The sequence below is a fragment of the Ictidomys tridecemlineatus genome, chromosome 9, assembly GCF_052094955.1.
Source record: "Ictidomys tridecemlineatus isolate mIctTri1 chromosome 9, mIctTri1.hap1, whole genome shotgun sequence".
Classification (NCBI taxonomy): domain Eukaryota; kingdom Metazoa; phylum Chordata; class Mammalia; order Rodentia; family Sciuridae; genus Ictidomys; species Ictidomys tridecemlineatus.
Window position 1 is genome coordinate 80965563 of NC_135485.1, and position 27549 is coordinate 80993111.

The following is a 27549-nucleotide window of genomic DNA, read 5'->3' on the forward strand; positions in this document are numbered from 1 at the left end:
GGCGGCCGCTTGTGAGCGCCCGTTAGGTCCGGCTGGCCCAGCGAGCTCTCCAAGGTACCCATGCCCGAGACCCACGAAGTGTAGGGAGGATCCACAGGGTGGATAAGACAGGGTGGAGAGATTGAAACCCGCTCCAGGAAAGCCCTGGAGTTTTGGAGATGAAGTACTTTGCTCGAGTTTCACAGGCATTTCTGCATTTATTCTGATTCCAACGTGTGGTCGTCACACACGCATATCCCAGGGTTTTCCCCTTCATCTCAGGCTCCGTTTTATGCAGTCTGTTCTTGCACAAATGATGCACAAACCTGCCACAAAGGATGGCAGGAATGTGTTGTGAGAAACGGACTCCTGCTCAGATAGTCTTTAACGATCGATCGGATCAGGGTTAGAATGTTCAGATATACAGAAAAGTAAAAATCGTGGCAGAGCCGACCAAGACCGACATAGTTGGGTTGGGGTTGTGGCTCAGCGGTAGAGCACATGCAAGGCCCTGGGTTCGATCTTCAGCACCACGTAAAAATGAATAAATAAAACAAAGGTATTGTGCCCAACCATAACTAAAAAATAAATATTAAAAAAAAAGTGACACAGTTGTTGTGCACTGCTGACCTTTGTGTCTAAGTGAGACAAAAGCCAGTTCAGTATGGACAGCCCAGGTCAGATCGGTGGCAACTTTCTGGTCTGTGTTGTGGTCAAGCCTTCAAATGCTGTAAGGTCACTAGCAAGTTTGTTTTTTATTTTGGTTGCCATGTTGTTTATACCTAAATAATTATACATTTGAAATAATTATACATTCACAGGAAGTTGCAAAATGAGTACAAAAAGATACCCATGCACCATTCACCCAGTTTCCTGAAATGGTAATATTTTACAGAAGTATAATGTGAAAACCAGGAAGTTGGCATTGATGTAACCCACTGAGTTTGTTCAGATTAATCAGTTTTGCATGGACTCATCTGTGAAAGTGTGTGTGTGGAGTTCTATGCAATTTTAGCATAAGTAGACTTAGGTAACCACCACCAGAATCAATGTACAAAACTTCTGTCTCCACAAAGATCCCTCCTTTCAGCTGTAGAGACATTCATCCACCCTCCCACCATCTGGAAGATGGCAGCCACCAATCTATTTTTCATATCTATAATTTTGTAAACTTGAGAACATTTAGTTATTACCATCCTCACAAAAGAAGAAACTCATGTGTTGACATAAGATGAATAAAATTTATTTATAGATACCATTCAAATGTAGAGAGGAAAAATTGAAATAAAATATGTATTTCATTAAAGATTAAACTGAAACAAATACAAAAATAAAAAATAAAAAAAATAAATGGAGTCACATAGTATGTGATTTTTTTTAAAAAAAAGAGAGAGTGAGAGAGAGAATTTTTTTAATATTTATTTATTTTTTCTTAGTTCTCGGCGGACACAACATCTTTCTTTGTATGTGGTGCTGAGGATCGAACCTGGGCCGAACGCACGCCAGGTGAGCGCGCTACCGCTTGAGCCACATCCCCAGCCCCGTGAGTGATGTTTTGAGTTGGCTTTTAGACTGTTGATGTCTATTCAAGTTGGTTTATAGTTTCTTACTTTTATTACTAAGTACTGATTATTACTGCCATTTGTTTAACCATTTGCCCTTTCTAGCATATTTGGCTTGTTCCCAGTTTGGGGCTATTTCAACCAAAGCTATCATAAACAATCATGTACATATTTTAGACATTTAAACTTTAAAAATTGTAGCAAATACATGTAAACTTTACCATCTTAACCATTTTAAGTGTGCAGAACAGTGGCATTAAATAAATTCATATTGTTTTGCTATCATAATCACCTTCTGTTCATAGTATTCATTTCCTCTGTGCTGGGTGTGGTGGCGCACACCTGTAATCCCAGCTGCTTAGGAAGCTAAGGCAGGAGCATCACAAATTCAAGACCAGCCTTAGCAACTTAATGAGACCCCATCTTGAAATAAAAACAATAAAAAGAGCTAGTGATACGGCTCAGTGGTAGATCACCCCTGGATTCAATCCCTAGCACTGGGGGAAAAATTCTTTACATTTTAAAAAACTGAAATTGTACTTACCAAAGGTTAACTCTCCCTCCCTGTCTCTCAGCCCTACCATTCCCCTTTATGCCTCAAGAAGTATGCCTACTCTGAGTACCTCATACAAGTAGAGTCACACAGTATTTCTCCTTTTTCTCCTTGATTTCACTTTAGTAGCATTTGGCAGAATCGTCGTTTAGAGATCAATAACATTTGCATGCACATGCGTGTGCACACACATATAACTCCATATATATATGTCATGTATACAGCTGTTGCATATATATAACTCCATCCCTATGGTGTTTATATAGTCACTTGTCAAGGGACAATTGGGTTATTTCCACCTTTTGTCTATTGTGAATAATGCTGCCATGAACATGGGTGTATGAGCATGTCTTTGAGTCCCTGCTTTCAATTCTCTGAAGTGTATACCAACCCCATACCTATTTCTGCATGGGCATAAGATTTCATTTTTCTGGAATATGCCAAGTTCTAAGATTCCTAGATGTATGATCAGTATATGCTCTGTTTTTAAAGAAACTGCCAGCTGGGTGCCATGACACATGTCTGTTATCCCAGTGGCTTGGGAGGCTGAGGCAGGACGATTATGAGTTCAAAGCCAGCTCAGCAACTTAGCAAGGCCCTAAGCAACTCGGTGAGATCCTAGCTCTAAAGAAAATATAAAAAAGGGCTGGGGATATGACTCAGTGGTTAAATACCCATGGGTTCAATCCCTGGTACCAAACAACAAACAAAAACCCTGCCAAACTGTTTTTTTCAAAGTGGTCTTAGCATTTTATATTCCCATCAGCAAAGTGTAAGAGATAGATGCTCTCTGCATGCTCACTAGCATGTAGTATTATCACCATTTCAAAAGCTATTCTAGCAGGTATATAGTGACATCTCCTATGGCTTTAATTTATATTTCCCTAATAGTTAATAACACTGAACTCCTTCCATGTGTGTGTGTTCTTTTCTTAACCATCTATCTGCATATCCTTTTTGGTGAAATGTCTGTTTGTATGTTTTGCTCATTTTCTAGTTGGATTATTTGTTTGTTTGTTTTTCTCTTTTTCCCCCCAGTACTGGGGATTGAACTCAGGACCACACACATGCTAGGCAAGAGCTTAACCACTGAGCTACAGCTCCAACCCTGATGATTTCTTTTACTGTTCAGTTACTGTTCATTTCTTTATTTATTCTAGGCGATACCATTTTCAAATAGAAAATTTGCGAATATTTTCTCACAATCCACAGTTTGTCCTTTCATTCTTTTAGCAAGGCCACTTGGCCATTCACCAAGCAACAGGTTTTTATTTTGATAGTCCAGTTTATTAATTTCCCTTCATGCATTGTGCTTCTGGTGTCGTGTCTAAGAACCATATCCCTAATTCATGGTCTAAAGCTTGTCTCCTGTTAATTTATAAAAGTTTTGTAGTTTGGGGCTTTACACTTAAGTCTGTAATCCATTTTATTTTGTTTTGTTTTCTTTTTGTAAGATGTGTGAGGTTGAAGTCGGCTTGCAGAAGTGTTCAGACAAGCTAGTCACTTCCTCCCCCAGGAGCCAGGGGTCCCCTTATCCTCATTTCTACAAAACTGCCTCCCACAGCCACTGCTAGTCCACTCTGCACCCACATGCATCCCCATGTTGCCCAGTGGGACATTCTGTGTCTTCCTTTTTTAAACTGCTGTTGAGCTCATCTGTCATTGTGTGGTCAGCCATCCACATGGTCCTGGAGCCATTTTTAGTGTATTCTCAGAGCTGTGCAACATCATCACTGTCAATTTTAGATCACATTCATCACTCCAAAGAGAAACCCCCATACCCTCTGCCACTCCCCTGATCCCCATCTGCTACCCCAGCCTGAAGCAATAGCTAGTCTACTTTCTATCTCTATAGATCTGCCTCTTCTAGAAAATTCCTATCAATGCAGTCACACATGGTCCATTGTGGCTGGTTTCTTTCACTTAGTATAACATTGTTTCGGTTTACCCATGTTGTCACAGGTATCTGTACTTTCTTACATTTTATGGCTGAGTAACATTCTGTTTGCTTGAATATACTACATCTTATCCATTCGTCAGTTGATGTACATTTGGGTTACTTTTACATTTTGTCCATTATAAATAATGCTGCCATAAACATGCATGTACAACTTTGTGTAAACATGCTTTTGCTCTTTTAGATATGTACCTAAGAGCAGAATTGCTAGGTCACATGGTAACTCTGCCAGACTTTTTTTCAAAGTGGCTGCAATATTTTACAGTCCTACCAGCAGTGCTTAGGATTCTGATTTCTCGCCAATAGTTTTGGAGTTCAAGCATTGCTGTTTTAATCTGGTTGTCTTTTATTATCCAGTTTTATTGGTTCTTTGAATATTTTGGATATCAGCCCCTTATTGGTACATGATTTGTAATTATTTTCTTCCATTCTGTAGGTTTTATTTCCATTTCTTAATAAGTATCCTTTGAAGCACAAAGACTTGAGTTTCAGTTGTGTTTTTCTATTTTATTGCCATTGCTTATGCATTTGGTGTCATGTCTAAGAATTTACTGTCAAATCTGAGGTCGTGAAGATTTGATCCATGTTTTCTTTTAAGAGTTCTTACATTTAGGTCTTTAATCTATTTTGTGTTCATATTGGAGAGATGTGGTCCAACTTTATTCTTGTGCATAGGCCCTCCAAGTGTTACATCATCATTGGTTAAGGGAAGAGAAAAAAGAAAGAAAAAGATAAGGAGAAGAAAGGAAAGACTATTTTTTCCCTATTGAATGGTCTTGTCACACCTGTTGAAAATTAGCCGTCCATAGACTGTAGGTATACTTCTGAGCTCTCGATTCTATTTCATTGATCTACAACATCTGTACCACACTATCTTAACTGCTGTTGCTTTGTAATAGGTTTCAAAGTTGTGAAGTATGGGTTTTTCTACTGTGTTATTCTTTTTAAAAGTTATTTTGGCTATTCTTGATATCTAGCAATTCCATGTAAATATTAGAATCAACATGTCAATTTCCGAAAATAATACAGCTGGGATTCTGATAGAGAGTGCTTTACTGTATAGATCAGACATCTTGACAATATCATGTCTTCTGACCATGAACATGGGATGTTTTTCCACTTCTTTTTTATAACTTCTTTAATTTCTTTCAACCAGTGTGTTTAGCTTTCAGAATATAAATATTGCACTTCCTTTTTTATTTTATTCCTAAGTATTTTGTTCTTTTTGGTGACATTATACATGGAATTGTTTTCTCAATTTCATTTTTGGATTTCCTGTTGTGCATGTACAGAAGTAGTAGTGATTTTTGTATATTGATCTTGTTTCTAGCAATGTTGTGGGACTCTTGTATTCTAATAGGTTTTAGTGGATGCTTAGGATTTTCTGTGTACAAAATCATGTCATCTGTGAACAAAGAGGTTTTCACTTTCAGCTAGCTAATTAGCCTCTTAGGACATGTGTTGTTCTCTCCCTCTCACATTTCTTTTTACCACTCTCTTGCTCTGGATCCTGGCATTCTCGAGCTTTTAACAGAAGGGGACACTCACAGTTGTCTTTCCTTAATCACAGAATCTCTGTAGCTCACTTGGATTTATTAGAAGTTCCAATTAAGAAACCTGTCTCATTATTTGTTGATGAATCTTCTCTCAGAACTGAAACTGGAGGTTATCAAGCAGAATACGTGATCACTAATTTGAATTCTCTTTAGAATATAGTCAACCTGAGAGAATGTCAGACCAGATGGCAAAATGTACTGCATTTAGTACACAGAGTTTGTCAACTCACGTGCACTGAGAGTAGGTTTTCGTGGCAGCATCATGTGACTTTAGGATGCTTTGAAAACAAGGAGGGTTTCTTAACCTCTGCTAGAACCACCATAAAAATGAACAAATTAAGGAACATGTAGATGCAGCTTCCTTCCTTCTTAGAGGAGCGGCTATCATCAGGGCTGTGGCCCATGCAAAGTCAGAATGAGAAATGGCACCATGGATGTGAAAGGAAATGCTCTAGCAAGCAGTTATGCCAAAGTAGCAGCCTCAGCCAAAGTTATGCTCCTAAATGGACCCCAAAGAGTAAATCTAGAGTGATTCAAAGAGAGTATTACACATTCTCAACGTGAAGACCCTGGTTCTGAAAAAAGAATAATATTAAAAATTATAACCTTCACTTGGATAATCTCTAGTGCTCCCAAAATGGCTGCTTTCTGGTATCAGATTATTTCAGATGGATATTATCTAAATTTCTCCATGTAGTTGCCCATCATAATACAGACAACTTGGTCACTATCTTAAATTAGTATTGGAGAAGGAACTTTTAAAAGGGAGCTTTTTAACAGATTATTTTCAGGTTATGGATCACATGTCAGCATAATTCTGGAAATCCTGTAAAGGTGGGGCATGGCCAGGAGCCAAAGCCTCCGGGGCCACCCTGCACACCTTCAGGTGGGTCTTACCCAGCTTCCATTCTTAAAGAGTTGGAATATGTATGCATCAATGTATATCTGTTTTCAGGATGAGCTGAAGCATTTCCTTGCTAAACATGCACAGTCCTTACAACCACTAGCAGCTGCTTGGTTTTTTCCCCCAACCTGAGGCTCCTAACTTTCATATCAAGTGATCAAGGCACATATTTTACAGGAATCATTAGAACTCCATAAGGCATTACCCCATGTTTAAAAATGACACTGTTTTTGCCATACATAATCTCCCAGAAAGCTTGAAAGAACCAACATTATTCTTAAATTAAAATGAGCAAATTTTTCAGAAACCCTTGAACTCCTAGCTAAAGGTTTTACTCACAGAATTCCTTATGGCCATAAGATTCACTCATTTGGGACACATCAATTCTTCCCCTGAGAACTGGTACAGTAAGGCCCACTTACTTAGGGGTTTTGCCTCCAATGATAAATCTACACTGCTATTCTCAGGCATGGAAAAGTACTGCAAAGGACTTGGGTCTAGATCCTTCCCACAGCATCTTCCTAAAGACCCTCTTTGTTACATTAAACCACAAGATTTTGTCTATTAAGAGTCACAGGGGAAAGGTCGAACCTCCTTGCAAAGGACCTTTCAAGGAACCACTAACAAAACTATCACTAACTCTGGAATAAGTTATTGACAGCAGCTCTCCCTGGGATACAGATCTGTGTCTTTGTGTTGGCACAGGAAGTGATGGGCTGCTGCATTGCTCTGGATTTCTCATTGGCTTGACGTGGTGGCATCTGCGCTTCTTTCTGAATTTGGATCAATGAACAGGCTAGACGTCACATTAAAGAGAACAATTTGCTCCATTCTTCTGCACGGCTACCATTTCTTATCAGATATTATGAAGATGATATAACAAGATCATGGGCTACGGTGTACATGAACAATGGAACATTCCCCACGTGGTATAGATAGCATCTCTAGTGGTCCCTGAATTGGCCAGCCTCTCTCCAGCAAGAGAATGAGCAGAAGGGGGATCCATAAGCACACAAGCGGAAGATGGCCACACCACTGAGCCACAGGTCTGGCTCACACTTCTTCAGCAACCATCCTGGAAGCCAGAAGGTGACGTGTGCAGCAGTCATCTCAGACATGGCCTGAACTTGGTCAATCACTGCATCTCCTCTCTCTTTTGCCCCCACTACCAACTCAGGACCAACCATGGAAAGTCACATATCTCCCTAAAGCAGCCACATGAGAAGTCCTGCTCCCAGCTAGGTCAGCCCAGTTTTCCACGTCAACAGCTCTCAACCTGGGGCACACCTGAGCTTCCTTTTATTTTTTTTTCCATTGTAAAGGTGTCTCACTCCCTGCATGCATTTGCATGTCTGCTGCAGATAGAGGTGGCTGATGACTTGGTTATAGGAACCTCTGGATCATCTCTGACTGCTCTTATTTGAAAGGCCTTTATTTCCACATGGGCAAAGCCCTTCCTCTTCTAGAGAAGAAAACCAAGTCCCAGAGAAGGTCATTGAGGGGACCTCCAAATGTCTTGGAGTATTTGGCACAGATTCCTGTCCCCCTCTTCTTCCTTAGTAATTGTAGCTGAGCTCACTCCTGCTGTGTTAGACAAAGACTTTGGTTTCCAGTCTCCTCAACAGGGAGTCTATAAGCAGGAGTGATACACTGCAGTTGTTTATTGAGGAATGTCTGTAATCTTCATGTTTGTTACATCTTTGTTGGGGACCGCAAATCAAGATGGCGCCTGGCAGTTTGCCAGGAGGAGTGGTTTGTAAGACAACGCCACCGAGCCATTAAGTCGGTGGGGATTCCTTATTGGCTGACTGTTGTATCTAGATAATGCTAATTGAGTCGAGCTGTGTGTAATCAGTTAGGTATGTATACCTCTGCTGTTCTGCAATAAAGCGGCTCTTACTACCTTGGGTGCCCACTACCTTGAGTTCCAGCTCAGTTCCCGCTGAGTTTTCCCGAAATGAAGCAGTTCCCGCTTCAACCTTCAAGATGCTTGTCACCTCCCAGTTATTTGGCCCAGACAGACTGCAGTACATGTTTAATTGAATAATAAGTGAAGAAGGATTTTTGACTGATTTGTTTTAAGGTGGGTGCTATGTAATAAAGTATTTGGCCGATCCTTATTGCTGGTTCCTTGGAATTTCCTGAGCAACAAGCGAGCCCTTGGACCATGCATGATATGTGGAGTGGCAGCCTGGCCTTGCCAGAATTACCAACCAAATGATTCGAGGGTTGGGGCTTTGAGCCATGTCGTATCAGTCCATCCTCTAGGGAAAGGAAGGGGGCTGGTGACTGGGTTCAACTGAGGGGTCAAGGATAGAATCCACTATATCTGTGTAATGAAAGTCCAATTAAAACCCTGGACCCTGATGCTCAGGTGAGCCTCCCTGGTTGGCAGTACTCTGTGTATTGTCACACATAAGTGTGCAGGTAGCCTAATGTGCTCCTGGGAAATGACAGGAGCTTTGCATTTGGAAGTTCCTAGACCTTGCCCAATCTACATCTCTTCCTTAGGCTGGTTCTACTGGGTCTCTTTTAGCTATCATTAAATTTATGATGACAATGTAATATTGTATGGTGGTGCATATCCATGATCCAGTGACTCCAGAGGCTTAGGAAGGAGGTTCTCAAGTTCAAAGGCAGACTCAGCATCTTAGAAAGACCCTAAGCAGCTTAGAGAGACCCTGTCTCTGATAAAAAATAAAAAAGGGTTGGGTTGGGGATGTGACTCAGTGGTTAAGCACACCTGGGTTCAATCCCTGGTACCAAAAACAAGCAACAAAAACATAGCCCTTTGTCCTGAGTTCTGAGAATCATTCTAGTGAGTTATCTAAGATACAGGGGTAGTGGGGACCCCTGAATTTGTAGCCAGCTCTCAGAAGTGAAGGTGGTCTGGGGACTCCTCAATCTGTGAGGGCAGCCTTGTAAACTACCATGTTTTTAACCCATGAAGTTTATCCCAATTCTGAGCAGTTGGCATCAGAAACTATTATAGTGCAAAATCTAAAAGCACTCAATTTCTATTACACACACACAAAAAAAAAACACACCACACTATCTTAAAGATGAAACTATGCTAATCTATTTCTGAATTTGAAAAACAGGAACCACCATTACATTTTTCTAAGGAAATGTTTAATTGGCAGTTTTCTAGAAGGAAAGCGTTTCTACTAGTACAAAAATATGAAATCAGCCAGGTGCACTGAGAAAACGTGAGAAAGTCAAATTCTTTTTTCAAAGTAACTCCCAACTGTTGAGAACCCACTGGAAGCTCCCTTCTCAGAGGAAGCATGAGACATGACCTTCAGCAACTGATAAGAGTGGTGAGATGATGAACAGAAAATTACTTAAATGGTTATCACAAGACCAGAGAACCTCTGGAAGGTGTGGTCATTCATTGTGGCTCTCCACACGTTAGAGATTTAGTAATTTACCAAAACATTGAATCATCTCCATAATTCAGTTTTAGAACCCCCCCCCCCGTCCCCATAACATTGTGGTCACTCTCATTTGCCATTCTCAGGACACCACTAAATCTCATTTGTCTCTGAAAAATGTCCTTTTCTGGACATTTCCTAAGGATAAAACCATATAATATGGACTCTGATATCTGCCGTCTTTCATTTAGAATAATGTTTTTGAGGTTTTTATTTTTTATGACAGCCATATTTTAGTGGTTTTCATCTTAAAAGAAGATTTCATTCCAAAAATTCCAAATCTAGTAGCATGCAGTTGCAATGGGAATTGCTTCTTGCTCAGATACAGACTACTTGTGGCCTCACAGAGAAGGTAATGTGCTACAGAGAAACAAGGACACAGGGTGTCCTATATCAAGGGCTTTCAGTCTCATCCCCAAACTACAGCTGAACCCACGGGAGGAGGCCAGCCCAGGAAGGTCTGCAGGGCAATGCTCTCTAAAGATCCATCTCCTTAGCCTAATCATGGCTGGGCTAGGTCACTGATGGCTGTCCACCTGCTCAGCCTTGTCACTCTGGCACCTGTGACACCCCTCCCCGTGATCCACAGGATGTGGTGACCAAGGACAGGCACAGTTAAACACTGGCCTCCGCAGGTAGAAGGCACCGGGCAGGCCATTTTCAGCTTCCTTTCAGCTCATGTGGTGGATTTCAAATCTGAAAGGAATTTTCCTCACATTCCTTCAGCTCCCAGGGTTTTTCTCTGGGGTGAAGAATTGATGTATGCCGAGTTCTGAGTTATACTAGTGGGCTTTCTCAGTTTTACCAAATTCAAAGAGTTGCTCTAGAGGTAGGCACAATGGCATGCACCTGTAGTCCCACACACTGAGCAGGAGGATTGCTGGAATTCAAGACCAGCATGGGCAAAACAGCAGGATCCCATCTCAAAACAAAAATCTTAATAATACTAACTTCTAGCATGGTATACTAGGAGCTTGATAGACCCACTTGCCTAAAAGGTGACTGTTCTAAAAATTATCCAGTATAACAAAGAGCAGAAGAGCCAGCAGAGGCTCCCCACATGGTCCACATTCCAGGGTTGTAACCAGCAGGGGGAGCTCTCTGGCTTCTGAAGGGATAGCTCCACCCCCGACACACACACCCCAAGGTTCTCTCCAGTATGAATTCTCTGATGTGTAATAAGGGGTGAACACTGATGACGGCTTGCCACATCCACACCTCCATCTTTCAAAGGGTATATGGCTTTGGGATTTTTATTTTATTTGTTTTGATACTGGGGATGGAACTTAGGGCCTCACACATGCTTCATAAACTTTAGGATATTTTAAATATAAGATTTAAAGGGACTTTTTTAGATGGGAATTTTAGATTAGAAATAAAGTACAAGTGTACTTTAGGTTAATGATTGGTTAAGAGACTTAGAGTCTGGTTACGTAGCTTGACATTAGTTAATAAGAATATAACATATCTTGGGAAAAATAGTAAATCTTGGGAAAATCTGAAAAATGTAAATTAGTGACATATTTTATTAATGATTCTGTACTTTTAATAATTACATGAAGGTCATATCCTGGAAAAATGTAAATTAATGTTACATTTTTTGTACCCCCAATCATGGTTAAGGAAATGTCATGTCTCAGCAAAGTTTTAAATTATATAATCAATGACGTATTCTGAATCTATAATGATGAGAAAAATTGTAATAAAAGATGACCCAGAGAAAGCTGCATCTCTCTCTGGAGATTGCTCCAATGGAACGACTCCTGTCTTATCTTTTCGCCAACGCCACTCATCCTTCAGGACTCCCTGGACCCCGCTAGGGCAGGACCCCGGGAAGAATGCATTTGGATTCACTGTACACTATTGCAACACAACTTTTCATTTACCTAATTGGACACGATGTAGCATTGCACCCTATGTTACTCATCCATGTACCTGGGGGAATAATGTCCATCTCATTCCACCATCTATCCTGCCCCATACATCCTTCCCTCTCCTCCCTCCCATTTGATCAAAATTTCTCCATTTCTCACATTCCCCCCATTTTGGATCAGCATCTAGTTCTTAAGAGAGAACATTCAGCCTCTGGGTTTATGGGATTGGCTTACTTCACTTAGCATGATAGTCTCCAACTCCATTCATTTACCTGCAAATGGTATCATTATATTTTCTTTTAATGCTGAGCATTAGTCCATTGTGTTTATATAGGACAATGTTTTTGTATCCACAGCAGAACATCTAGGTTGCTTCCACAGTTTAGCTATAGTGAATTGAGTTGCTATAAACATTGGTGTGGCTGCCTTTCTACAGTATGCTGATATTAAGTCCTTTGGGTATAGACCGAGGAGTGGGGTAGTTGGGCCAAATGGTGGTTCTAATCCAAGTTTTCTAAGGAACAATGGAGTTTTCAACTGGCTGTTGGTCACCTGGTGGTACTCCATGGGGTCCTCCAAGCCTCGCTTGCATCTGCCTCCCCCCATCCTCTGGGATGAGCCAGATGCTCAATCGTGTCATCTGCAGTAAATGGCTTTCCTATGTCCTGTTCCTCATCAGCTTGCAGTGCTGGGTCTGCCCCCAAGATGGAACTGAGCAGTGGATGCACAGGCATTGCTCCGATGTCCTGCTACCTCCTGACATGGAAAGAACATCTCAGAGGCTTGTTGTATATCCACCCTCACCCCTGCTTTGCTTTTTAATAACTTGATTTATTTATTTATTTATGTGGTGCTGAGGATTGAACCCAGGGCCTTGCACATGTGAGGTGAGTGCTCTACCTCTGAGCCATAACCCCATCCCCTACCCCTGCTTTTGCTATCTCTCATTGAAGTCTTAAGTGACCTCATTCCACTCATTCTAACAAGCCTTTAGACATTCCCCATCTCCAAAACAAGAACTTTTCTCCTCTGATGGATACCCCTCATTCAACACCCACATTTGCAAGTTCCTGCAAAGATAAAAAAATTAGGTGCTATACTAAAATTCTCAGAACAGATGCTCTAGCATTGAAAATGCTGCAGAGACAACTTGGCTACACCATGAACAAGCTCTGCCATTGACTTCAGGTCCTTCCCTGCTAGGAAAGGAGGCCAAGTGCTATCCAGATGCAGCTAATAGAATTATCTCTGTTCTCTGGTTTTGATTCTTCAGAATCAAACACACACACATTCTCTCTCTCTCTCTCTCTCTCTCTCTCTCTCTCTCTCTCTCTCTCTCTCTCTCTGTCTCTCTCTCTCTCTCTCTCTCTCTCTCTCTCTCTCTCTGAAATACAATTTGGACCTCGGCACACATATCAATATGGTAAATACTAATTATTTACAGAAGAAGGTTCTAAACCATGTGTTTGCTTGATGTTATTGTTTTTATTATTTTCTCAAGAGGCTAGGAACAAAGAGGATCCTGTGGCTGTCCTCCTTAAAATCTTCCATGGCTCTTCCTTTCTGGCAAGTCTCATGGGTTGTACAGCCAGGAAGGGGAATGAATTTGGAGGCCAGAGCTAAGGACAGCCCAGTCTGTGAAATCAGATTTGGTGTTTTCTGGCACAGTTTGGAACACTGACACCTGAGCCCAAAGATCTGTCCAGAGAGTCAATTTTGAAAACACTTGTTTTTACACATGAAAGGCACATCTTCATGGAAAGATAAAAGGAAAGAAATGTGACTTATAATTACTGCTAAGCATCTGTTAGCAGTTGTGTATACTAATATGGCCCATGAAGAAGGCCAAATTTTTGCCCTGTTTCCAAACCTCATACACACACACACACACACACACACACACACACACAAATTCTAACAACTAAAACATTCATGACACCTACCAAATAATTGTGAAAATGGGTAAAATTATATGTATACAAAAAAATTTCAGAATACACTGCTTTTCAGAGCTTTTCAGAAATGCTGCCACTCAGAGGTGCTGGAGTTTTGCACTGACAGAAGCCACATTTGAAACAAGCCCCGAGGCCATACCTGAACACACCCAAGCTCATGTGCTTGTACTCCACACTGGGTTCCTCACCTTGGCGCCCTTGGCCCATCAGGCCACATCCTTTTTAGTCTGTAGAGGTCTTCCCCGTGCAGTGTAGACATTCAGCAGCACCCATGGCCTCTACGTGAGATTTGCACCAGCACCCCTGACTTGTGATAACTCAAAAGGTCTCTAGGCATTGTCAAATGACCCGAGGGGAGGGGGAAAGTCACCTGTGTTGAGGGAGCCCTGCCTGGCCTGGACCAGGCTCTCAATGAACATCAGTGGAGAAAGGCATTGCAGTGCCCATGAGGACATGAGGACAACAGCAGAAGCCCTCTGTCTCAGGGGCTTGAATTTTCTGTGGATCCTGTATGTTCTGCAAAGGGACCCCAGCTTCCTAGATTCGATTCTATTAGAAGGTGTCCTTGCAAATGTGGCAACTGAGCAAAAGTGAGCTTCTCCATCCATGTGGATTAGACAGGACCTCAGGTAGATCTGCAGGCATGTTGTAACCAACAGCCAATCAACATACGCTTAGAAAATCATGGAAAGACTAATGACGGGGGTGGGGTGCTTCACAGATGTCAAACCCACACCTGCCTTCTTAGTCTGTAGAGGCCTTCCCAGTGCAGTGGTAGACATTTAGCAGCACCCATGGCCTCTACTTGAGTTGTGCACCAGCACCCCTGACTTGTGATAACACAAAAGGTCTCTAGGCATTGTCAAATGACCTGAGGGGAGGAGGAAAGTCACCTGTGTTGAGACCCATCAGCTTCAGGGTCACCTGGGACCTTGTTACAAACACACATTCTCAGACCCCACCCCAGATTGGCAAAACCAGGAACTCCAGTGGGGCCCAGGAAACTGGTTAACTCTCTGTGAGACACAGGCACTCTGAGGTGGAAGAGGACTCGGGAAAGGCCCTGCAGTGAATCACTATTTGGTGACAGACAGGTCACAGGGGCCACAGCATGACCAAGAGGTTGCAGGCCGTGGGGGATAAAAAGCCCAAAGCTGGAGCTACCTGGGAGGGTTTGCAGCCAACACTTCCCCCTGTGCTATCTCCATGACCTTGGCCAAGTGACCTGATCTTTCAGTGCCTCAGTTGTCACCTATGGAAAATGGGGACAACCAAAGCACTGTTCCTCCTGCAACTATTGAGGGATGAGGAAGCTTTTATGATAAGGTGCTTAGAAGAGTGCTTGGCTCCAAGACCTTCGGACAAGTCAACTAACTGGTCTTGTCTTCACCATCACTGGCCTGTCTTGCCCCCGACTGTTCCCCTACAATCCAGCCAGGCAGGTGCTTCCTTTTCTGCCACATCCTCAGCAGGGAGCCCTGGCCTGGCCTGGACCAGGCTCTCAATGAACATCGGTGGAGAAAGGCATTGCAGTGCCCATGAGGACATGAGGACACCAGCAGAAGCCCTCTGTCTCAGGGGCTTGAACTTTGCTGTGGATCCTGTATGTTCTGCAAAGGGACCCCAGCTTCCTAGATCCAATTCTATTAGAAGGTGTCCTTGCAAATGTGGCAACCGGGCAAAATTAGACGGGACCTCTGGTAGATCTACAGGCATGCTGTAACCAACAGTCAATCAACACATGCAGAGAAAATCATGGAAAGACTAAAGGTGGGGGCGGGGTGCTTCACAGATTCTGTGTGTTTTCTTCCTCTACTTCTAGGATTCTCTCTACCCACCTCCTGAAGTCAGTCATACAAGTATCCCCATTTCAGATATGCAAACACTGAGGTCCCAAGAGGTTACAGAACATGCCCAAGGTCATTGTCCAGTAAGCAGTGAAAGTGTTCTTCTCATGCTGGTCTCTGATTCCAAACCCATACCTGCCTTTCTTCCCAGGGCACTTCCTGGTCTGCACATAGGGATTACATGCCTTAAGATTGGGAGGACAATCCTAATTTCAAACCTTCTACCTCACGTTATGCTGAAGACCATCCTTAGCAGCAGAGCACGTGTCTTATTTGGCTTAAAAACTCCGTCTCTGGTAGTAATGAGATCTCTCTGCCACAGCCCCGCCACACAGCCATTTGGGAATACAGGAGTGTGGAGAAAGAGTGACCACAGGAGTGTGGAGAAAGAGGACACAATTCAGGAAAGCGAAATACGAAGAAGCAAGAGCTAAATATAGAACAGACAGGACCAGCAGAGAGAGCCCAGCTGACAGGCCTAGAGAAGGGCTGGGGTGAGCCAGAGATTTCCACGGGTATTGATGAAGTTCTGCTGTGTGCCTGGCACTATGCTGAGAAGTAGATGCTGCACTGAGCACAGTCTCTGACCTTGCCCTGCTAAAGATCCCAGTCTGGGGATTCAAAGCTGGATGACATTGTCCAGCACTATGCCATTTCTTCACACCCCAGCTGACCTCCAGCCCCCAACACCATGGCCCATTTGCCTACAGTGAAGGCCAGAAGCAGCTTCCCGTCATGGCTGGCAGGAGTGGGTGGAGAACACCCCAGCTCTCTCACCCTGTAGGAGGGCTTCTACTAGTAGCATGATCTACATGGACCCCCAGCACTCCTTATCAGGACTGTGCTTAGTCACTCAGTGACAACAACTGGCTGGTACACCCTGTCTTCCAGTTCCTAATCACTTCCTGTTCCCACCTGGAGTTTTCTAGCATCACCTCCCAAGAAAACTACTTGCTAACAAATCTGGATCACAGAGTCTCCACACTTTACCTCAGGGAAGCCAAAGCATGAAAGAAGGTTCTAGAAAGATATACAGTGATCCCAGTCTATCTGGCCATTTTATGCCTGAATTTATAGTACTCCTTGGCTGCTCTGATTGCCCTGATAGGTTTAGGAGAAAAGACAAGCCATATTTTGGGATGTAAAATGCATTCAGGCTGAGTCACTTTCACACAACCTACCAAGTAGGGGTAGAATCTCATGAAATTTTAAGTACAACAGAATGCCAAATGACTACTCATTCCAGTGAAGACATTCTGCAAATAAGACTTAGAAGACGAGCTACAAACAAGGCTTAGAAAAGTGACCTCAGAGAAGATTGTATCATTCTGCATTTGCTTCTGAAAGTTGAAGCACACAGTTCTAATGAGCCCAGGAAGAGGTTGATACCCAGTTGAGTTGGCATATGATGTACCATAGCTCAGGACTTCAGGGCTGCTGTCAGGTGGTTCCCGGGCTCTTCTGGTCCTCACCTTCACTCAATGTCTTTTTGTTGGTGATGTAGTTCAGCAATGGATTACTGGCCCAGAGACTTGTTGTAGGTAGCCAACTCCAGGTGAGAAACTTGATAGATGTTAATGCTCACAGCTTCACACCAGCAACCTGCCCCTCAGTGATCATGCTCTCTAAAATATACACCATGCTAAATTGTATGGAAGCATTCTAGGTCTAGCCAAACCACACGATCTTTCAAAAACACCCCAATAACATTTAGAGGATTCACTCTCCAAAGCAAGCTTGCCAATGCCTGAGCGCCCACACACTCTATTGGCGCCAACCTCACCTCCTTTTACAATGCACACATCCACCAATATACCACTGCTTGTGGTGGTTGAGCGGCCTTTCCAATGGACGAGGTGGATGTGAATGTAACACGTGAATGAATTAGCATTTACCAACAACTGGAAGAAAAAAATCCATTCTCTAAGATATGATGACGGAGCTGCTCTGTGATCTAGACCATCCCCCTCTCCTGCATCCTCTCTCTTTTCCTCTGCCTCGATGGACCTCCAACTGAGCCCAGAAAGATGTCTGGTTTCTAGTCAGAAGCCCTGTCATGGCTTCCATTTCCAGGCCCTGATTCCTGGTTAACTGCAGCCAGAGCTCGCTTTCAAGGTAGTCTCTTCAGATCCCTTCCCTACCCTAACCACAGTGTGGGCTCTGGCCCCACCCTTACTCTCTACACCACCATTCCACATTATGGTCTTCCTGTCCCTCTCTGTGACCCAGGACTGCCCATGACCGACCCCACCCAAAAACAAGCTGTTGAACCAGGTGCCATCAAAGGGAAGAAATGACCAGAGATGGCTAACTTGAAGATTTCACAGAATAGTTCATGAGACAAGGAATATCCTGAACCAGTGAAATGACATAAGAGGAAGTCAATGAATTCTAACCTCAAGGGCAAATCCTACAGTACACTGGCTCTCAAATTCAGCTACACACTGGAGCCACCTGAGAGCTGTGCATAGTACTGACCGCTGGACCACCCACTGGCCCTGGGCTGATGGAATGGCTCTGGGCTAAGATGAGACACTGGGGTTTGTAAATTACCAGTTGAGTATAATATAAAGCAAACTTTGAGAACACTGCTTTTTCCCCACATGAAGAACTGTGTGCATACAGATGCAGAAGTACACAAATCTGCAGCATAAACCTCCTTGAGGGCCATAGATTAAATGCAGTGCAGTCACCAGCATCCTGGCTAGGAACATCACCAGCCTCCTATTTCCACCTTCCAGGTGATTGCAGCCCTGCCATCTAAGCATGGAGGAATTTTCCCTGCTGAGAAATTTCAGTGTGCAGAATGGAGAGCCCTCTCTCCTGGGAGTCCCTGCTTTGACAATAAGTGCACTGGAGAAGTTGAAATCAAGTGGGAGGCACATGGGCAGGCTTCCTGGATGAGGCCCTATTGAAAGGAGGATGGGATCTGAGGAGTGGACCAGAGAGAGGAAAGATGGGAAGTACAGCAAGTACATTCAGAGCCAAGGTCAGGCCCAAAATACAATGTTGGCTGACAAGAGAGCCCTTGCACCAGGATCAACAATTTTGAGAAGGCAATGAGGACTGCCTGAAAAGATCAATTCCACAAAATTCCATGGAAACCCACTCATCACACCTTTCTGAAAACACTGGAAATGTAGGTTTCATGCAAGGAACTCTGGGTGACAGATGGCAAAGTTTGCCAAATGCAAACATGCCTACCAGCTCTGAGAAGCCATTCTCATTCACACTGCTTCAACCAGGGAAAATCCCCAGGTGCTCACTGAGAACAAGTTAGCTTGTGCCACTTGAAGCTGCTTCCACAAACAGCTTCACTTCTGCACTTCTAAGCTGTTCTCCTCAAGAACTTTCAGAGCACAGTTCAGGCATGAAACACGAAGGGTGCCAGAAAGAGTTCTCTTGAATCTAGCATCACCAACTTTCAGGAGAAAAGAGTACCAGCTGAGAAGATCAGTTTTCCAAAGTCTCACTGACATCCATTTGTCACACTTGTTTACAACATTCACTTGAAGTGCAGGTGCCCACATGAGTGAACTGTTTTTTTTTATCAATGGCACAGAGGCTTCAATGTGTAAGCATGCCTGTCACCTGTAAGAAGCAGTTTTGAATTCTTCTAGGTTCACAGAAAAAAAAATAGCATGTGCTCACTTACAACAAAGTTAATCAACAAAGTAAATTGAAACTGCTTGCAGCAAACAGCTTCCATTCTCCCATTCCCCAGCTATTTTCAGCAATCGCATCCAGAGTCCAATTTCAGCTCAATATAAAATGTGTGCTCCCAAGGAAGCCTGTATAATTGACATCACCCAACTTGGGGAGGCAAGGGGAATGCTGAGAAGATCAGTTCTTCAAAACTCCTACTTTTTCAGAAAACTCATTGAAAGGCAGGGTACCCACTTGCAGCCATCAGTGGTTGACAGATGGCACAGAGGCTTCAATGTGAAACCGTGAATGCCAATCATTACAAGTGCTTCTGACACACTCTAGTGCAACCTGGGACACCCCAAAGTGCTCAACGAGAACACACTTTGTTCCTGCAAGTGGAAGCAGCTTGCATGAACTGTTTCAATCAGGAAATTTCAAGCTCTTCTCAGCAAGCACATTCAGAGCACAGTTTTGGCCCAATAGAAAAAGGGTCCTAGCAAGAGGGTCCCACACCTACGATCACCTTCATAAGGTAGCTTCCCATCTTCTGTGTGGAAGTGGGTTTCTCCTTGGCCCTTATGCTGTGGAGGAGACCACTAGGAGCTAAGCTTCATGCAGGACCATCTGACCTGGACTTTTTGCAAGCCCTATGAAGCCCTCACACAAGCTCAAATGCTACAGGACTTTGCAGACCAGTCCATGCAACAGTAGACATTCATTCATTGTCTAGACTCTACAGGTTCCTAAATGCATGGCATTCATTATCATCAAATGCACAATTTTGATCAAAAACCATCACAGTAGATCAGGTAACAAATCATCACAGTAGATCAGGTAACAAAAACATATATATTTTAAAATAATAATATATTAATGGAAACAACAAATACAGGATAGAGTAACAACTGTGTTACTAAACAGGGTCAAGGACAATGGCAAACTATAGATTCAAACTTTGAAGCCAATAGTAATCAATGTATATATCCCTGGGCTGCCTCAGCCCCGCCCAGGCACACACCAGCAGAATGGTTTTGCAAGCATCCTCAGGAGGGCTGGAGCCTTCTTTGCAGGACAAGAGGGAGGTTGAGGCTGGATCCACTCATCATTCTTTTGGGAGAGGCTCCTTTTCCTCAGCACGAAGTTGGGTTTTGTGTGAGGCTTCTTTGCGTAAAATACGTTGGCCTGCGCTGGAATCCTCAGCTCTGGGGAGAGAGGGGTGTACACAATAAGGTGGCTCAGGAGGTGCTCCCTGGGACACCCCAACATCTGAGAGCCTGTGCCAGAAATGAACTGAGCCACACACCTGAGAGCTCTCCAATTCAGCACCAATACCAACAAGACAGCCTCCACAGTCCTCCCTGAGGAAAAACTAGGCAGAGCACTTCAACACACCTAATGTCTGTTCCTACCAAAGGCTTTGGACTCCAAAACATCCCAGGTCCTCTTGCATCTGCCAAAGCACACCACTAGGGTTTGCATCTGAAATCTCCCACAAAAGGCCCTTTGCCGAAGATTCAGACCCCACATGAGCCATCTTCACAGGTGGGTTTGGAGGGAAGCATTGGATGGGAGTGCTCTGATGTCAACATGAAATTCTCATTCAAGATGAATACACTACTGGGGGGGTGGGAGGGACTGGAAGAAAGGTTGAGCATGGTTGGAGGAAGACCTAAACAGGGGTGCGCCCTGGGCAACAGTACCTTGTCCCTGTTGGCTCCACTGAATCCTCATTCTCCAAGTAGAGGTCCTCCTTCTCGTCTCCGTCTTTCTCTCTCTCCCTCTCTCCCAGCCTTGTTCTCTCTTTCCCAGTCTATGCCTTTGTAGCAAGGGCTGAGGAGCTCTCCACTGCCACACACTAGAGCTTTATGGACAGCCTCAGTGCACAACCAAAGAAAAAGTTCTGAAACCCAGAGAAAAGGCCTAGGATTCCTCAAGTATGGCCACAGTGAGGACAGGCTGACCAGCACGGATACCACATTAGAGCCACGCTTCTGCATTGGTGAAGCCTGCCTCCATGTGAACCAGGCTTATGAGAATGGAGGCCACATTCCAAATGCTGCCCTCCTGAGAACAATGATTCCAAAGACCAGCAAAGGGACTGCTTCCCTCCAACATGGTGTATGGCCCAGTGGTGCCATGACCTTGAGTGGAGGAATACAAAAGCCAGCTTCTCCTTCCTCTGAACACCTCTTTCCTGTCGCCCTCCTCTAACCTAGAGCCTGTTCTCCATCCCTTCTGGGTTGGATGTGGGGATCTCTGCTATGAATTTCTTAGGCTACCAAGGCCCCAGACAGACTTCCTCTTCCATAGACTCTACTAACCTAACAGAAGGTTAAGATAAGAGACCAGTGATCCTAGAACTCATTGGGATGGTGGTCTTCAGCATACATAGGATGGGATAATGGCTGCTGAGGTGTTTGGCTCACAAAAACCAACCAACCAACCAATGAAAAAGCGCTGACATTATTATCAGATGAGCTCTGTGGCTACGTGCTCAGGAAGCCCTCATCTGACTTTAGTTAGGGATCATAACCTGGCTATTGGGATCACTCCTTGGCTAGTGGACTCAGGTGCGGAAGACCATGGAATTTATGCAAAAACAGATGATTCAAGCTGTCTCCCAGGCTGTGTTTTCTTCCCAATTTCATCCTGTTACTGCTTGCTAGAATCTTGGCAATTCTCTGCCAAGGCAGTGGTTTTCTGGTCACACAGAAGGCTTTCAATCCTACTGCTTCAGTCCACAAAATGCCAGTTCCCTCTTTAGCCCATGCATTCCCATGTTCCTCTGAAACCACTCCTATCTCAGACCACAGAACCATACTGCTCCTGGAAAGAGGCTTTCCTCCTCACTCCTCAATGATGTCAGCTTTGGATGCCTGTTCATGTCCTGGGCAGGGCACCTGGTGGGGAGCCGCACTAGCCACTGGGGTATACCAAAACACTTGGAGAGCTTACACCAGCAGAAGTGCAGTTGGCTTTGTGCACGAGCCCAACACACCCTGTTGGAGTGTTCTTGGGGGTCAGAGACTACTCTTTGGTGCTAAGAGTTGACCTGAGTCCACATCCTGACCCTTGCTCTCTGTCATCTGATTGTCCCACTTACTCTGACGGTGAGAGATGATTTGGCCCAGCTCATAGTCCTCCAGCTTCTCCTGAGTAAGCAAGTGTAGCTCAAGGGCCCTGCGGATGACGACAGGAGCCCGATCGTGGCAGGTCACCTGGAGCAGCATGGGAGACAGGCCTTCAGGAAATGGGCCTTGAAGTGACTACTCAAGGACAGTGGGCAGGGGCATTCTGGAGGCACCTGCACTCTAAATACAAGGGCAACATCCATGACCCTACTACCTGAGGCTGACCTCCTGCTCATCGAGTGGGCTCTTCCCATAGGCTACTAGCTTAATCCTTGTACATAGGACTTCCTGGACCTGCCATTGCTCTTTGTGGAGCTGCACTTCTCTCCAAGTGAAAGGACCCCACTACCTGCATACAGATGGAATCTCATCCCACAAGTTGGGAGGAATGGGACAATAGCCTCCAAGATCCCAGGTCTACCCGAGGATGCAGGCGGCATTGGGAATGGCCTAGGCACAAAACCTAGAGGCTTTGGTCTGGATTGCCAGGGCCCAAATCAGACCCAGGAACATGACCACTCACAGGAGTGACGAAAGATAACCACGAGAGCTCCTGGCCTCCAGAGGCTCAGTGCTGGGTGGGGTGTAGGAGGGCACCTCATACGGCAAGGGTGGTCATTGGGTTATCTGGACATTTAGTGTGCTTGCTCCACATCCATACTGACTCTGCAGAGAGACCCTCTCAGCTCCTTGTTCAAGGAACATGCAGAACCTCATACTGGTGTCCTGCTCCATAGATACCAGCATCCCATAGAGTGGAACCTGCAACCTAGGTCCTGGCCTGTTCTCATCTGTCACCCATAGCTGCCTCTGCCCTTCTGGACTGCATGCTGCCACCTGACACACAGACTCCCTCAGACATGGCAGTGAACAAACTGCTGCTCTCCCTCATCTCAGCTCCAGCCCTTCACACTGACCTCTTCCTTCTTGATTCCCATCTATCCTCCTGATCATCCAGAAGCTCCAAATTCAAGAGGGCATGAGTAGTCCATGGTATTGGACCAGTGTCTGCTCCCCACCCAGGTGTAAGCACCAGGGGACACCCCTGCTCCCAGGCTTACCAAAACAGTCTTGGCCATCTTTGGACTTTGTGTTTCTAAGTGGACACGAATTAAGCAGGTGTCTCCCACCTGCCTGTGGGAAAGCGGCCTGGAGGACTTGCAGGTTGATTCTGAGAACTGTGGGGGATGGAACATCAGCAAACCCAGAAAAAGAAAGCCACCCCAGCCTGTCAGTTGGCTCTATGGGCTTCTAGCACATATGTCCAGGTGCTCAGGCTTCTTATTTTTCCAGGTGGGAGTAGAATGGCAGCACAAGTACAGCTTGAATAAGGTAGGTGTTTACCTCCTTTCCCTTGACCTTGAGGCGTTTCCTCACGATGAAATAATATTTTATTTGTGGATTCATGGACAGATACATGAGTGAGTGGTCAGGGACCTTGATTTCTGCAGAGCAAAGTGGAGAGAATTGTTAGGTGGCACTCAAGGATTATACCACAAAACACCCACAACCCCTGAGAGTCTCCGCCAGGGCGAGCCTGCACCAGAATTGAGAGCCCTCCTACCCAGCTACAGTGCCACCAAAGACTCCCTTAGTGATTCTTCCCTGGAGAAGATGATGTACAGGATTCTAAACCAAAAGAGCACCTGGCAATGGAAACAGCACCTCGGGCCCAGAACTTCTCAGTGCAGGTTGGATCTGCCAAAGGGACACTGCTAGGCTCTGCATCAGGATTGGCAAAGGCTCCTGTGCAGTTATGCTCACACATCGGCATTCAGGGAAGCATTCGATGGTGGGCGAATTCATCCCCTTGCCCTGGATGAATCCACTCATGAATGAATACGCGGAAGGGAGGTGGTATCCATCAGAGGTGTGTTGGGCATGGACCTGGGAGGACTTCAGCAGGGTGGTGCCCTGGATAACTCTATTGTTTTCTAGGTTTGCTCTCCTTCCCCTTGTTTCTCATCAGGAGCTGTCTGATTGGTACTTTTATTCTGGTTCTTGTTCTACTTCTGGCTCTTCTTTCTGTCCTGCATCTTCTTGTAGTTATTTCTGGGTCTTTTTCTTGTTCTTACATGATTCCTTCTTGTTCTTCTTCTTGTGTGTCTCCCTCCACCTTTCCTTCTGTTCACCTCCTTCTTTTTCTTCTTCTTCCTCCTGCTCTTCATTGTGTGATCCTCTCTCCACTCAGGAGTGTCTCTTTCTCCTCCTCCTCCTTCTCCTTCTTTCTCTGGCAATGGCAGGGCGTCCTGAGGAGTTCAAATCTATCACACTCTTTTGCCCAGATGCAGCCTCTGTTCAGTAGTCCAAGATGAAATCAGTTCTCAATCAATGGCCAGGAGTGAAACCAAGACCAAAGACAAGTGACTTCCTTTCTTTGTCATTGTCACAGTCAGGAAAGACTAAATAACAGACACCGCATTCTGGATAGGTTTGTACCTGTGGTAGTCAGCACTCACCTGGACCAGGATTGCTAAAATAGATTCCACCTCCATAAAGCTTCCCCAATGAAAACAAGGTTTCCAAAATCTAGGAGAGGGCCAGCATCACTGCCACCCTCCTGCCATAAGGCATAGATGCCATCACACCTAGTGGGTTCCAGGGCCCCCGTAGTCCTCCCTTTTGACGTCTGTTACACACAAACCTCCCCTGGTCTGCAGCCTGCTCTCAACTGATGCGTGGCTTGGGTTGAAAGTCTGTTTCTGAAATCACCTTTGTAGATTCTCGGTTTGGTAATTCCTTTTGACTGGCTTATTTTTTTACTAGGGATAAAACCAGAGGCACTTAAGCAATGAGACCATTCCGAGGCCTTTTTACTTGGGTACAGTGTCTCCATAAGTTTCTGAGGCTGTTTGGAAATCCCCATCCCCCTGCACTGCCTCCCAAGTCCCTGAGATTTGCAGACACTGCCCCTTGCCCAGCTCCTTGCACCTCAGTCTTCCTTATGTGTGAGACAGAGACAACCCAAATGAGGTGGTGTGTGAAAATGGGAAAACTCACTTACCTGCCCGACAGATGGTGGGTTCTACTGTGGACAGGCTGGGATGGTGGAGGCTAGGAGTGTCGGGCTCACAAGAAAAGAAAGAGCACTTGCATTGTGGACAGCTCAGCATTGTGGCCTCTGTTCTTCAGATGCCCTTCTTTGTTGCTGGAAGGAATAATAACCTGGCCATTCCGATATCTTCAGGAGATGGGCACCCAGGCACAGAGGACTTGGAATTGTTCCAAAAAGAACCCAAACAGGCTGTCCCCTGGCCTTGACTTCCTCTTCACTGAGTCCTGTTCCCAGTTGCTGCAATCCTGACATTTTTGAGTAGGCAGGATTTCTCATATCCTGGCCATGGATTGGGACCTGTGCTGCTTCCGTCCATAGCAATGCTGATCCAATCAGGACCCATGCTCTGCTCCTCTTCATTTGAAGGCATCCTTATCAGTGAGCCATAAACCAAACTGATGATGGATTGAGCCTCTCTCTGCCTTGCCCTCATCGATATTAGCTTTGCATTGCCAGACCAGGTCCAGGGGAGAACACATTTAGGGAGGTCCAGCAGCCCCCTGGGGCCTCATTGAGCACCTCTACATTGGACACGCCCATCACTGCACTTGATTTCCTGCACCAGGCCCACCACACTCTGGCTATTTTAGGGCCAAGGCCCACTTTCTCTTGGCTGTGAGTTATCCTGAGCCCACTGTGGATCATGTCTCCCCACTTTCTGATTGTCCTACTTACTGTCATGCAGAGACATCATTCTCAGCAGCTCAAAGTTGTCCACATCCTCATGCTGCAACAAATTTTGGTCCAAGGCCCTGCGGATGAGGCTTGTCACCCTTTCCTGACACATCACCTAGATCAGGGTGGGACAAATGTCATCAGAGAATGGCTTTTAGATTAGTTACCCAGAAGACTGTGGTCAAACATTCAGGAGAAATGTTAGCTACATATACAAGGGCACAATCTTGTTATCATGGTACCTGAGTGTGGCCTCCATATACCCCCTGGGTTCTTGCTACTAGAACAATCCTGGTACAAATATCTGCCTGTACCTGCCATCTCCCCTCCCCCTGGGGAGCCACATTCCACTCAGGTCAAAGGACCAAACTGCCTATGCACAGACACACTCTCATCTCACTGAGATGACAGCAATGGGCCAGGGATCTGCACACCAAGTGTGCTCTGGGATGCAGGCTGCCTTTGTGGGTGGAAGAGGCAGATGCACTGAAAATTTTGGTCCTGACTGCCACTACACAAAACAGACTCAGATACAAGAGTGTGCACTTGAGTGCTTCATGATAGCCTTGAGAGGCCCTGGGCTCTGGAAGCTCGGTGCGGGTCTGGTTGTAATGATGTACTTGACTCAGCACTGGCAGTCACTGAACATGTCTCCTCTGCAGCTGGACACCTGCAGCATTAGCGTGTCTACTGCACATCCATAGAAATTCTGCCAAGAACCCCTTTAGCTCCGTATTTACATACATGCAAAGACTGACATTCCAAAGCTTTGGCATGACCCCCCAGGTGATCCCAACCCCAAATTTCCACACCTAGTCATGCTAAGGAGGTTCTCTTTCCTGCCACCAGGAACACACCCCCTCCTACACATGTGACAAGTCACTGCCAGCTCCTCTGCTCCAACCTCACTCATTGAGAATACCAAGTTCAAGGCACTGCAGCCTACACCCTGGACATATCTCTGCCTTCATCTGTCCACAGCACTTCCGTCTGCACTTCTGGCCTGCCAAACCCACAATACACAGGCCCACTCACTGCTGCAGCTGGGCATGCTGAGGCTCTCCCCCCTCAGGTCAAGCCCTTAAGACTGACCTCTCCTTAATTTCCCACCACAGCCCCAGGGTTAGCTGTGTCTCCTGCCTTCCACTGTGTGGACACCCAGGAGGCAGCCCTGCTGTCAGGCTTACCAGGATGCGCTTTGTCTCCCTCAGGCTCTGTCCCTCTAGGAGGACGTGGACAAAGCAGCTGTCTTCCACCTGCTCGCTGGAGTGAAGCAGTGAGGAGCTGCTACTGGTGACTTTTCTCATGCACCACTCATTGCTTTGGGTGGCCTGGGGCAATGATCCTGCAGCCACTGCAGAGCTGCTGCTCACAGCTGCTGGGATCCTGGATGCCACTGCCACAGAAGGCTCCAAGAAC

General features: G+C 45.1%; 1 protein-coding gene and 1 long non-coding RNA gene across 8 annotated transcripts in view; one reads left to right on the forward strand and one right to left on the reverse strand.

Moving 5' to 3' along the window:
- LOC144366839 (uncharacterized) overlaps window positions 1-11697 on the forward strand; it is a 12936-nt gene extending 1239 nt beyond the window's left edge. Inside the window, exon 3 of the long non-coding RNA XR_013425982.1 lies at window positions 1416-11697. This is a non-coding gene — a long non-coding RNA (uncharacterized LOC144366839). The remainder of the gene's footprint in view (window positions 1-1415) is intronic.
- Window positions 11698-13284: 1587 nt separating this feature from the next.
- The window catches only part of LOC144366833 (uncharacterized), a 284013-nt gene continuing 269748 nt past the window's right edge, over window positions 13285-27549 (reverse strand). For 6 of the 7 annotated variants that reach the window (XM_078021672.1, XM_078021671.1, XM_078021669.1 and 3 more), the window contains exons 9-14: window positions 27318-27548; window positions 26131-26245; window positions 23745-23845; window positions 23462-23578; window positions 22373-22487; window positions 13285-20471 (exon numbers count right to left, since the gene is read on the reverse strand). In XM_078021672.1, coding sequence (XP_077877798.1) covers window positions 20266-20471; window positions 22373-22487; window positions 23462-23578; window positions 23745-23845; window positions 26131-26245; window positions 27318-27548 — 885 coding nt within the window. In that variant the 3' untranslated portion in view covers window positions 13285-20265. The remainder of the gene's footprint in view (window positions 20472-22372; window positions 22488-23461; window positions 23579-23744; window positions 23846-26130; window positions 26246-27317; window position 27549) is intronic. The other variant, XM_078021675.1, reaches the window with a different exon arrangement.